Source organism: Cygnus olor, chromosome 2 (assembly GCF_009769625.2).
Source record: "Cygnus olor isolate bCygOlo1 chromosome 2, bCygOlo1.pri.v2, whole genome shotgun sequence".
In the NCBI taxonomy this organism is placed as follows: Eukaryota; Metazoa; Chordata; class Aves; order Anseriformes; family Anatidae; genus Cygnus; species Cygnus olor.
The window spans coordinates 22,511,947-22,524,637 of NC_049170.1; the positions used below are offsets into that span (position 1 = coordinate 22,511,947).

General features: G+C 36.4%; 1 protein-coding gene across 2 annotated transcripts in view; it reads left to right on the forward strand.

Moving 5' to 3' along the window:
* MINDY3 (MINDY lysine 48 deubiquitinase 3) overlaps positions 1-12,491 on the forward strand; it is a 50,437-nt gene extending 37,946 nt beyond the window's left edge. For both annotated transcript variants that reach the window (XM_040547998.1, XM_040547999.1), the window contains exons 11-15: positions 3,957-4,029; positions 4,893-4,965; positions 7,661-7,748; positions 10,971-11,042; positions 11,419-12,491. In XM_040547998.1, coding sequence (XP_040403932.1) covers positions 3,957-4,029; positions 4,893-4,965; positions 7,661-7,748; positions 10,971-11,042; positions 11,419-11,568 — 456 coding nt within the window. In that variant the 3' untranslated portion in view covers positions 11,569-12,491. The remainder of the gene's footprint in view (positions 1-3,956; positions 4,030-4,892; positions 4,966-7,660; positions 7,749-10,970; positions 11,043-11,418) is intronic.
* The last annotated feature ends 200 nt before the right edge of the window (positions 12,492-12,691 follow it).

Here is a 12,691-nt window from a genome sequence, read left to right on the forward strand (position 1 = left end):
GGAGTCACAAGTCTGAGCTTGTGCCTGCAGTAGTTGACAGCTGTCTACCTTCCGCCAAACGCAGTCACTAACAGCAGTGTCTGCCTTCTGTCTTGCTGGGAACACAAACTTGTGCAATTCCTCTCTGCCTGGACTCCAGTTTCAACAACCAGTCTTGAGACTCCAGCCCTCCTGTCAAATAAAATTGAAGTTGAGCAATGCATCCAGAAGTCAACTAGAGATACGGGAATTGGTTTCAGATCCCATCAGCCTTGTTTTCTTAGGAAACTATTTTGGAAAAGTTTCTGTCTTGAAAGCCAATGATTACAGCATTGAAAAGGACACTGTTTTGTCTGTAATACAAGATTCCAGAATACAAGATACAAAATAATCTTGGTTCTTGCAGATCCGATTAAATAGTTAATAAATTACCAGTGTTTCTGTATTGTTTTCAGGCAAATTTTTAAGAAAAGAATTAGTGCTATAGTATGTAATTCTTCCATGCATCACTCAACAGTGGTATATGTGGACCTGTGAAGTGGGCCATATACAAACATTTCATTTTCAGGGGCAGCAGGTCTTTCAGCAAGGGGTCTTTGTAAAAATTCATAGCCAGAATGTCAGCGTGGCTTATTCATTATGTTCTGGTTTCGATTTGTAAAATGAAAACTTCTGGAATGTTTTCATTAAAACTTATGAAGAGTATTTTTTGCCTCTGAGGGTAAACATGGGATCTTAAAATAACTGGTACCGCTGATGAGAACAACTTTTCAAAGTAATACAAAATGACTTGTTTGTGAATCATAAGAGCCAACAAGTGAAATGTGATTTTTGGGACATGTTGTACTTAATATTGTAAATAATTATTACAATTAACTGTTGATGGAATTCCCTTATATGGAACTTTCAATGCATGGGATACATTAAAATACAATTCATAAGGCTGGGGGCGTGTGTTTTGGCACATATGATGGAGTATCAACTTGGGCAGCTGAAGTATGTTTTCATTAAATGTTTGTCACGTTTTCAATTTTGCTGCTTGAGGGAGGTACAGGTTTGTTTTGGGGGGAGCAAGAGGGGCGTTGGCTAGATAGAAACGTATGGACTGGTTGAGTTGTCTAGTTTTTCTGGATAGTGGATATAGTCAAAGTTAGGGGATGCATGGGGTTTGTATATACACAGCTAAAATCTTGGAATTTTAATTATTTATGGTCTCAGAGGTTAGAACAGTTTGGGGTTCCACACTCCCTACAGATATATTTTATTTACTTTTTCCTTTTTTAAAGAATTAATTTTAATCTTTTGTAGGGTTTTTCAAACATAAGAATTTTTTCTAATCTTTTTGCTTGCTAAGTCTCTTACCTGCTTAAAAAAAGATTAAGCATAGGCAACTATGAAGATACACTGTTAAAGTATTGATTTTCTGTAAGTGCTCTAGTTGTCATTCATTTACATAATCACTAATATTTTTCATTGGTGCTTTTGTTCCAAATCAGTCATATTTAGACCCTTAAAATTGCATTTTGATGATACTGGATTAATGTAACAATTTAGCTTTTATTTTTCCAGTCTGTTAAGCAAGTACTGTAGAATGTGTTCTCACTAGGAGAGACTAAAAGCATGAAGGGACTTCTCCTGAATTAGTGTCTTCTGTAGGCTTCCTACCTTGGAGTACTCAGATACAGGGTGATGGAGAAGTCGCATGTAGCTCGGGGAGACGTGCAGTCCTAGTTTCTCTGCAGGCCAGCCTACTTCTGATATAAATGAAGATGGGTTCAGAAGTCCAGTCACAATGAGATGTGGTACTTGTGCTGCAAGAGGCCCAGTAGGCTGGAGCCTGGAATTGACTTGGTCCTGGTAAGCACTTTTCACGTCTTAAGAACTAGGAGGCTTCCAGCAGACGTGATTCATTGGATTAATCTGCATTAGGGACTTAGCACGTTTGAGAGCTTTCTTTTAGGGGAAAATTCCCATTGCATTGATCCTTTGAATCCTGCAGCGTGTAACCAAGTGTCCAACAGATGTGCTGAAAGCTTTCTGTAGCTGCGGAGCCCATGCTGAAGTTGCACATTGGGTTGCTGCTTTTCAGAGAGCCTTGCCTGTGGGGTGGACACGAGCAGCTGGCTTTGCTTCTGCACAGTGTGCATCTAGGGCTGGCATTTGGCTCAAACTTTATTACCACTTAAGTTGCAATACGGGTACCCCGTAATAGATCACAGCAGATTGAACCTCGATCCTTCCATAAGGCACCGCACTGCTCGGTAATGTAGGTTTTTTGCATGGTGTCAAGCAGCAGGAGAGCAGGCCTTAGGAGAGAAAGTATAATGGGGTGGTGTTCTAGTAGCGCCTTGGCTGGCAGCTCAGATATCTCCTCCTAACTTCTATATACTGTCCTTCTTAAGACCAAATATTGGCTGTCCCATGTACAGAAATTAGGGGAACTCTAACCCATGATTGTATGCACCTGATGCCAGTAATAGCTGTATCTCTCATGTCTGCAAAGTAAAACTTGATTGATATTTTAAAATGTGTGTTGTGTCGCATATTACCCCTTTTTGTGTATTCCAGGCAGCTGGCTTTCATTCAGGAAAGTTTTTTAAGCACGTGCCGGATACTGTTAGGTGTATACTTAAAATTCTTGGCTGATTTGGAGTCAGCCATTAAGAGAAAATGGATAAGAGTGGAATTCTGGTAAAATCTATGATTTGCTACTGTTCTTTCCCTGAAGTAGTTTTCTTAATCTGTTCAAAGAACCATAGATCGCTATACATTTTTGAATTCTATGTTTTTCTGATTCACCGTTGCCGCATATAGGTATAATGAGTAGATACTGTGACTTTATCTTTTTAAAAAATCTGTTATCTTCAAAAAGTTGAGCCGAAACTAGAAATAAAAAAGATTGTATACTTTTTAAAACACTTTTTGATTTGTAAAAACAAATAAATTTACTCAATACAATATGAAGAAACAGTTTTGATGTTTACTGTTGTTTAGAGGAAAGCCAACTTTTTGTTTGTTTTCCTTTTCATAGCAAAGCAGGTAGCATTACATTTCTACTTTGACAGGAAGCAAAACTATAGGGGGGCATTGTCAAATGCAGCATTTCCTCAGTAAGTTTTCATTTCCCTTTCTGTGTGAAAAATAACATACATGATCATAACTTTTAAGAGGAGATGTAGGACTTGAGGTACTCCTAGTGAGCAGTTATTTGGTGTTTTATGTTCCATTTTAATCTCAGGTTTTGTTACCTTTTTAAGCTAAAGGGTGTGTTGAGTATGGTGCATTTCTTACCCTTTTTATCGCTTTTTATTTCTCATGAATAGCTTACCAGTTTTATTTTTTTTCATAATGTTTTTGTTATAAAACCAGGGGAATATGCTTTTTGCTGTTTTACGATAGTAGAGAAAATGTCTCCTGTATATGAGTTTTGGAAAGCAAAACTGTGTTTGAGATGAAAAGCCCATAAATAAAAGCATTACAACAGCTACTATTGGAACCATATTTTTTTCATGCAACTAACAAGTTTGTGTTCTGCCAGCCTGTGAAATAGACTTCAAAACATTGTCTTGCAGCTTTCTATCTAAATAATTTTTATCTTTTTTTAATGCATGCATGCATAGTACACTCACTAAATTCCTCTGCTACTTGTTTGTGTTTTCGGATATGAAGAATAATACTATAAATCTAAATCTCTATTTAATACACAGACTCCAAGTAGTTTTTCTGTGCCATGACATCTGCATAAAAAATTACGTAAGCTTTGTCTAGAAGTTTAATGGTCTGTAACATATTTCTTGATAGCTTTAAGTCACTATCAGCGATATTTTCAAAGTACCTTCAGTTATTCTTCTCTTGTATTTAATTTGCATTCATTTAAGGTCCAAACCCGTGTAGTATAGCTAAATTTTTCCTTAGTAATCTGTATCTGAATCAAGAATATCCTGAAAGTTTTCTTTTTCTTTTTTTTTTCTCCAAAGGATATGGCCCTTGTTGCTCCTGAAGCGCCTTCAGAACAAGCTAGGAGGGTCTTCCAAACATACGACCCTGAGGGTAAGGGCTGTATGTCTTGCTGAAGTGTAATTTTCAGATTGAAATGCATTCATTCAGTAGAGACAAATTTCAAGGAGTGATGAATACTGCATTCTATGGTGTATCTCTTAAAAATAAACAGGATTATTATTTTATAAAACTTGTTCTAAATACTGCACTTTCAAATCCATTGTGCTTTCTATGTCAGGGTAATACGCTGTTTATTCCCACACTGATTAATAGACAAATAAAGTACTTAGTACTTAAGACAAGAAATTTTTAATACAGCATTCAATCTATAAGTGAAACAAATTTTTGAAAACTTTTTATAGCAAAGGAAATTGAGTACAACATAGTGTAACAGGAGTTAGAGTTCTTAGAGCATATGCTTTTTAACCTCGTAATATTGTTTGTAATTAATAGAAGGCTTACATATAATTTGATTTCTCTTATATTAATCTTTCATAAAATAACTGACCTGCTATGATTGCATTCGTCATGAAATTGCTTTTAAACGTATATGGCACAAAATGAAAAATTTCTTATGTTTTGAAAAACAAATTGTGTAACATTCAGTCATTATTTTAACTGTTTAAAAACAAACAAAAAAAGGAGCAATTATTACCCCATGTATCAAGTGGAGATTGCTATAGGGATTGAATTCTTAGCAAGAATTAAGCTTTTAAGTGTATGAATGATAAACCTACAGTTTCTGTATTGCATTCTTTTAAAGTGGGAGAGAAGTGTTTGAAAACTGTTCCTTCTAGAACCCCACCATTTGTTTTTAAGTTTTAGAGATAAAGATATGCAATATTTTTTAGTAAATTCTGTGTTCCTGTAAAGCATTTTCTTTCTTTTCCTAATGAGCTTTGTTACTTCTTTAGATAATGGCTTTATACCTGACACTCTCCTAGAAGATGTAATGAAGGCTCTGGACCTTGTTTCAGATCCTGAATAGTAAGTGTAATGAAATTTCAGAATACAGAAGTATCATTTAGCCACATATTAATTCCTGGTTTTTCTGGATTTTTTTTTTCTAGCCTGTACTCTGGGCACAGGATGTTATTTTGAAGTGCCTAAGTCAGCTTTCAGTGAAATGGAAGGGGGGATGAATTAGAATTAAAATCTCTCTAACTTTGGTAGTGATAACTAGAAGCCAAAAAAAAAAAAAAACCAACAACAACAAAAAAAAAGAAAAAAAAAACACTACTGTCATTACTATGTATTGAGGAGATGGTCATTTTTGAGTATATTCCCATACGTTGACTAGGGTGAAACTGTGTGACAAAAAAGATAAATCACTAAGGCACGTGAAGGCGGTTTTGCCTGATCCATGTACAGAGTTTAAAGCTGAAACTGCTTCGCTTGCATTTTTGTTCCAGCAGCACATGGTATCTTCTGTTTATAACTGACATTTATTTCCAGAAATGGCACATTTCTAGGATTAGAGTCAAAACTACTAAGTGAAAAAGGTAGTTTACTTTAGATGTTATATGGACTGACAGGACTAATATTCAGTGGCAGCAGTTAAACTTCAGTGTCAAAGCTTACCTTCTAATCGTGTCTTGACACTAAATGTTTAACCCAGGAAGGAGAGCTATGTGCTTAATATTTTTATTTTTATTTATTTTTTTTTTTACATCTTCAAAAGATGGTTCTGCTCTTTCATGAGCATATGTTCTAGCCTATTATAGTCTAAATCAGTTGTTCCTGTAAAATGGCTGTGGAGGCTGCAAGTGGACTTACCACAGACGTGAAATTTATTGATGTCATTTTCTGTCTTCCAAATGTTACAAACTACAGCAAAGATTACTGAGCTGGGGAGGAAGAGTGAAAATTGGAATCAAAAGACATCCAGGAAACTAAAATCAAAGGAAAGATGAGACAAAAATACTAGTACTTGTGTCATGTTAGTAAATGGTGCAATTTGCAAAAGTTTTTTTTTTAAAGGGCAAAAAAGCCTTCATTTAAAAGGTCTGAGAAACTTTGTTTTGGCCTTTTGTTCTGTTGCATCAATAAGTCTGCAGAAATACCCTTTCTGTATCGAGCAGTTTTTTCATTCGGCTGTTTGGCCTTCAGGGTGTCTGTGGCATAACCCTGGCCTATGTTATTGTGCTTAGCACATCAAACATAAACTGATGTAGGATGACAGTCAGACAGCCTGCTATATGGGAAAGACCTCACTGGAGATCAAACCATGGAATATTTTGTCTTGAAACATCTCTTCTTAAATAAAAATTTTGTCTAACATTACTGTCTTGAGGACCTATTCTATTTTGTTTCTAGTTGCCCTGTCCATTTAATGTGGAACAAAAGTATAAATAACACATTTCAAATTACATACAGACCTTTCTGTTCTGTTTTTGTTGTTGTTGTTGTTAAAGCAAAATTAAAGGCATTGCTTCCAAGAGTGATATTTGCACTTTTAAATTTGAGAACTAAGTAGAAATTGCTTGTGATCATCTTATCTAATACTTTAAGCTTTTTGGAATCTCAAGGTGAGTAATGAAAGACAATCATTGGCATGTGAGAGGTTTCTAAATTCAGGATTTTCATAAAAATAAATACAGAATTATGTTCATTGTTACTCACTGTACAAGAATAAGGTGTCATCAGACTGGATTAGCAGATAGCAGTTGCAAAACATAGGATGCTTATTTACAGTTTCTTAAATTTAATTTGAGTGGAGTTGATTAGATGCAACAAGTGTATATGGGTTCAAAGCCAATTAGGCACATGCATGGAAATTTAAAAAAAATACCAATCTCTGTGTTTAGATACAGCCTCTCACTGAAGATGTCTTGAAGCAGCAGACTGCTGGAAACGGGGAGGGTAAACTAAGGGTATCACTCTGTGCTTGCCCTCTTGTACTCTATTGTAAGCATCCACTACTGACCGGTGTCAGAAACAGTACACAGGGCAAGGCAGTCTGTTGGTTTGCTCCAATGAGGACATTCTCCTGTATGGTACAACTTGTAACTTAGACAAAAGGATAGGATAAATATAAATAAATGTTTAAACAATCTGATGTCTGTAGAATATGATGTTTAAGTAGAAGCATAAAGGTATAATTGACATTTGTTTGTAGTGACCCAATATTGCACCATATTCATGCAGAAAGGCTTTCAGATTATTCCAGTGTACTATTAATAAATGCATTATTTTTTTGGCTTCTTTGTTATCAAGGGCACAATGTATACATGAAATGTTAAGCTTAGTTTTATTTCAGTGTGCTTAGTACATCCTGGAGGCTTTTCAAGTCTCTGTTTCAAAACAGGTTGTTTGGCAGTTACAGAGCTGTGTTTGAGAGATGACTGTTTTATGTATAGCTCAAGAATGCTTACGAGACAGCAAAATGCCTTTTGGGCTACAAACCTAGTTTTAGATTATATGGGTTTCAAATTACTTTACCAAATATGGTGGTCCTTCAGAATTATCACTTATTTAATTTAAAATAACAGATTATTTTTACTTAAAAATAACTGTGTTTTGGCAACTTGCATGCCATTCTGGTGCATTTTGTCACTTAGGATTAAAAATAGAATAGTATTGATATACTTGGCAGCCAGTAGTGTGGTAGCAGAGCGTAATTTAGTCATGCAGGAGTAAAGACGTCTTACTCATACTTTTATATCCGATGTTTTTGTCATAGTGTAAACCTCATGAAGACCAAATTAGACCCAGAAGGGCTGGGCATCATATTACTGGGTCCCTTTCTGCAAGAATTTTTCCCTGAGCAGGTAATCAATATAGCTTCATTGCTGCAGAGCACTGTCTCTTTAACTTGTCTTTGAGGGTCATAAAGCACTTTGATCAATATCATAAAGATATTTTGAATAATAAGTGTTGTATTCATTTGGCAGGTATGACCAGTAAATAACTCCTTGCATTGCATAGCAAACTGTAGACTTTCATTTTGCATAAGGTATCTCTGATTTTGTCAGCTTTACACTGGAAGGAAGCTCCCTTGTAGTGACAATTTCAAAAATTAAGTTCTGGAAATATATAATTATGTTGCATATGAAATTGAACCACTTCCCTAGCCAGAAAAGGAAGTTCATCTGAGTTTGTTTTTTCTGAGAATGAAATGACGGGTCTGTTTCTATCAATATTCCAAACGTCTGCTATAATTGCTACCCAAATAGGAAAAGATTGCAACATATGTAAAACTGTGCATCTCTAATCATGTAAACAGTACAACAAGAAGTCATTATAGATTTATGTTCAGTATGTGTGGAAGTCAGTATCTGCCAGGGTGATGAAACAGATTGAGAGCTTGAAAGTAATTTTGCATATATTCATTAAGATAGCACCACTGCTCTGAAGCATGTGTTAACCTAGCACTGCTGCCCGCCTCTCTCTTTGGCCTGGGTCACATTCTCCTGCTGTCATGCTGCCTTCCTCCTGCCACAAGGAGCAACTTTGTACAGATGTATGTTAAACCAGAACAGGCAGCTGGTCCAGACGAGAGCAGTCTCAGATGTTTGTATCGGCAGAAGAGAGAGGGTTTTCCCAGCGATGGAAAGATACAATGGTGGAGGCAAGAGAAGGGCTGGGAGGAGTAATCCTTTGGAGGCTTTTGTGGTTTAACATATAATTGAAACTGTGGCTTAATTTTTACAACCAAGGTAACATGAAACTAGTATTTTTAAAATACCTTCAGGAAGACTCTTTTTGTTAGAGTTGCACAGAGTATTACACCCAAACAGTACTGCACTGTGAAACGAGATGGCCATTCAGAAGAATGCACTGCCAAAGATGGTAGTGACTGAATACATCATTAAGAGATGATTCAGCATCTGGAGGACAAAAGAGGAGTTAGTGTTCGTTTTCTTGGGATTTACAGAACTAGACACACATTGTGTATTTGCCAGCTGTTTCGTCTTCCTTTCATTTGTACTTCCAGAATTGGAAATATCTTTAAAAATGAATATAATTTAATCTTATTTTTTACAATTATATTGCACTTTTAAGTCTAGAAGATTCCAGTACTTAATTTTAGGCCTCAGATGCCTAGAATGGAGTTTAGAAAGCCAAAGTACCTATTCTATAATTGGCTGTACCTAAACTGTCCGGTACTGTGGGCCATAATTGGAGGGGAAAAAAAAGTCTTTGCAGGGGGCTACTGAACTTGTTGGCCAAGGATGTCCTGGATGCCATCTCTGACAGGCCAAAGATAGCTGGAGAAGGACGCATCATGGAGTCATGGGCAGATCTCCACGTTAGTCACCTGGTGAGCTGGTGGAGGAACTCTGTCTGCTGCAAGGGTGGAGGCCGCAAATCAGCACCTGTCCATCAGGTGCTAATTCCCTGCTGCCACGATTCCCTACCACTCGGTTTTCCCTGAGCTGTTGAACTGGCTCTAGTGCAAAACACGGGAAATGTTACTGCCTAAAGAGTACAGTCTGAACAACCAGCATGTTTTGGACTGGGAGATGCCACTGTCAGTGAGTGACTAAATGCTGAGGGCACAGGTTGTCAAACCTACCCGTGTCTCTGGACTGAATAGCAGGAACCCTTCCTTACCCATACTGATGCCTAGTTCAGAATTCTTTGTTAAAGTAAAATTCTTTGGAAATTAAGAACAATGTCTTAAAGTAATGTGAGGAAATAGCAGATGCCGGTGATGGTTGGGATTGTTGATATTCCCCTTTATGTAATATATGAACACTTAGTGCTCAGGAGATCCCGATCAGTTCCTTCTTTCCTGAGAAGGGATTCTCATTCTTACTCTCCTAGAAAGTACTGAACTCCACCTCAAGAGGAAGAAGGGATCTCAGCTTTCCTTTTCAAAGCTGTTGACTTAGAAAAATACTCAAAAATCATTTAGACTGGGAGTGCAAGCATGACTCTTCAGTGGTTAGGTAGTCGCTTGGAGAGGGGAGTACTTGCACTCTCCCGTATGCCCTTTATTTGGGAAACAATTACTGCACAAAATTCTTAACATCTGTGGGACAAGAACTGGAAACCAGCAATTCTCTTCCTTCAGGGTGAGCATACCTTTATCAGGGAAAAGAACGTGCCCTCTTCCCTTCCCACCAAAGCATAGTTTTATTTGTCTCTGTGAAGCAACTTCAGTAAGTTCCCTTCTCCACCCTCTCTTTGCTGCATAACCTAGCTTGCTGTGTGAGACCCATAGCATGGCACAGTTGTTGAGTCCTTCCAGAGAAGAAAAACGAACGGGGGCTTTCTGTAAACTGATGAATGTGCTGTAACCTGAGCAGATGTGTCCTCATTTCAGCCTTTATTGCCGTGTATTTTAAAATGGGAAAAGCTTTTGTTTGGAGCCTGGACCACTAGGTATAAAAGCGATGATATTACACCTAATATGCATTTCCTAATTCAGTTACATGCAAAACATTTCAGTCCTTTTAGGACTAAAGCACTTAAACACCTGGAGTGGTAAAGGTTGACAACTGCAGTCCATCTGTTAGGCATCAGCTGAACAGGTGTCCTCAGAATTAGTGCGCAGATATGCAGGCATGTAAAATAGAAATTTCTCTCTGCCTTTCAAATGGAGGGTTGGAGACTGGATCTGGTCCTTAGTAAATATTTAACTTAGCAGTATCCAAACAGTTATAAATACACACAACTGTGGCTACTACTTAAGGTGTCTTAACTTTAAAGAGTAAGACAGTTACTACATGCTGAGTATTGAAGGTGTGATTTAAAGTGTCCACATGAACACTGAAAATCATGAGTAGCTCGTGAAAATGTTGGGGGGGGGTGTTGGAGGAGTTTAACTGTTAATTTAATGACATCTTTTAATAATTTGTGATGAAGAAAGCAAGATGAACAAAATCTTCAATATGTCACCTGAAAGAAAAAGAAAAATAGAAATAGTACACTCCTACAGATTCGTTGAGCCTTCCTGTTCAAATGCTTTGTCTGGTTGTAAAGAAAAGACACTATTAAGGCACAGTGTATATATTACATGAAATTAACCATTTTCTTTCTACTAGGACTCCAGGGTTTCAGAGTCATTCACTGTTTACCATTACAACGGACTGAAACAATCCAACTATAATGAAAAGGTAAGATGTAAGAAACATAAATCTAGTCTTAATAACAATTAGCCTGCAAAGCTGACTCCCTGCCTTAAATTGTAGAACTGTAGTGGCAGACAAAATACTTCAAACTGGCTTTTTCAAAAGTATTAATTTTTCTTACAAAGGGATATATTTGGAATCAGAAACTGTTTTGTGCTTATGATCATACTGTAGACAGTATAGTGAATGGGTTGGCTAGACTGCAGCTCTTCAGATGTGCTTTTTGAGTAGAGATTTCATACCTCATTTCATTTAAAAATAAAAATAAATAATAAGAAGGTCTTCATGGATCTGATTCTTCTTTAGGAAAAGAAAGGTTTTGAACAAACATAAGCTGACATATTTGGATTTGTTTTGACAGGTCATGTATGTAGAAGGCACAGCAGTTGTTATGGGCTTTGAAGAACCAATGCTACAGACTGATGACACTCCCGTAAAGCGCTGCTTGCAAACCAAATGGCCATATATAGAATTACTGTGGACCACAGATCGATCTCCTTCTTTAAACTGAATGAAACGTATAAACAACATGCTACTATCGGATGCTTGAATGGGGATAGACGAATTGGTATTTGCTCGGAAAGTGGTATACTTTGATGTGTGAAGTTATACACTGGTATCATTGATGAATTGTAAATAATGAATACAAACACTTTTTCAGTGTTAATTGGAATATTTAATTTTTTAATCAGATTGATTTCTATTATAATAGTTTGTCTTTTTTTGGCCACTGTAGTACTGTTAATGTGAGTTACCCTTAAAAAAGAAAATAAAAACTACTTATAAAGTCTTAACATTATTTTGCCATCTCATGAAGATTTGAAAAATGTCTGATATTGCAGAATCTGCATATTAGATGTCAGATCTTTAAAACATAAGACATATTCAGCTTCTGAATCATATAGGCATGTTTTATTATTTAAATTATATTGGCTTACATTACAGTACCATAATGTGTGGACTAGACTGGCCTTTGCACTGGATATGTTTAAATGAGTTTAAACCTTCTGCAGTTTTTCCTAAAATCCAATCTTACCTAAGGAGCTTGCACAACGTGACATAATATGATACATTTCTAGGAATGTTAATAAGTATAACTCATAAATACTATTTCTTGGCAGTTGTATATTACTGTGGCTTAGTTATCAGGCATGTTAAAAGTGAACACAATCTGAGGAAAAATAGATGTATTAATATTTATTTGAATTTGTATAAAAGAAATGTAAAAAAAGAAACACAGCAGAATTTCTTGTTCTATAATCTCTAAACTATTCAAACTTATATTGCCAAATACCTCTTCTCAATTTGTCCAAACAGCAGTGTAAGCCAGCGTTATTGTATGTGTTAAGTGCATGAGAACATCTGTTATTACGTTATTATATTCCTTTATTTATTATCAACTTGTTAGCCCTAAAATAAATTTTTTTCCTTGAATCATGATGTGTTGTTTTTTTTTTCTATCTATATATTTGGTTTTAATGTGACTTGTTTACCACTTCTGTAAAATGATGAAAAGGGACCTTGCATTTAGAAATGCCAGGTTTTGAGATGAACACATCTCAAGAGGGAGTTGGGGGAGGGGGGTAATTTATTGCATCTTAACTGACTGAAGAGCCTCTGTTATTGCCAACAGG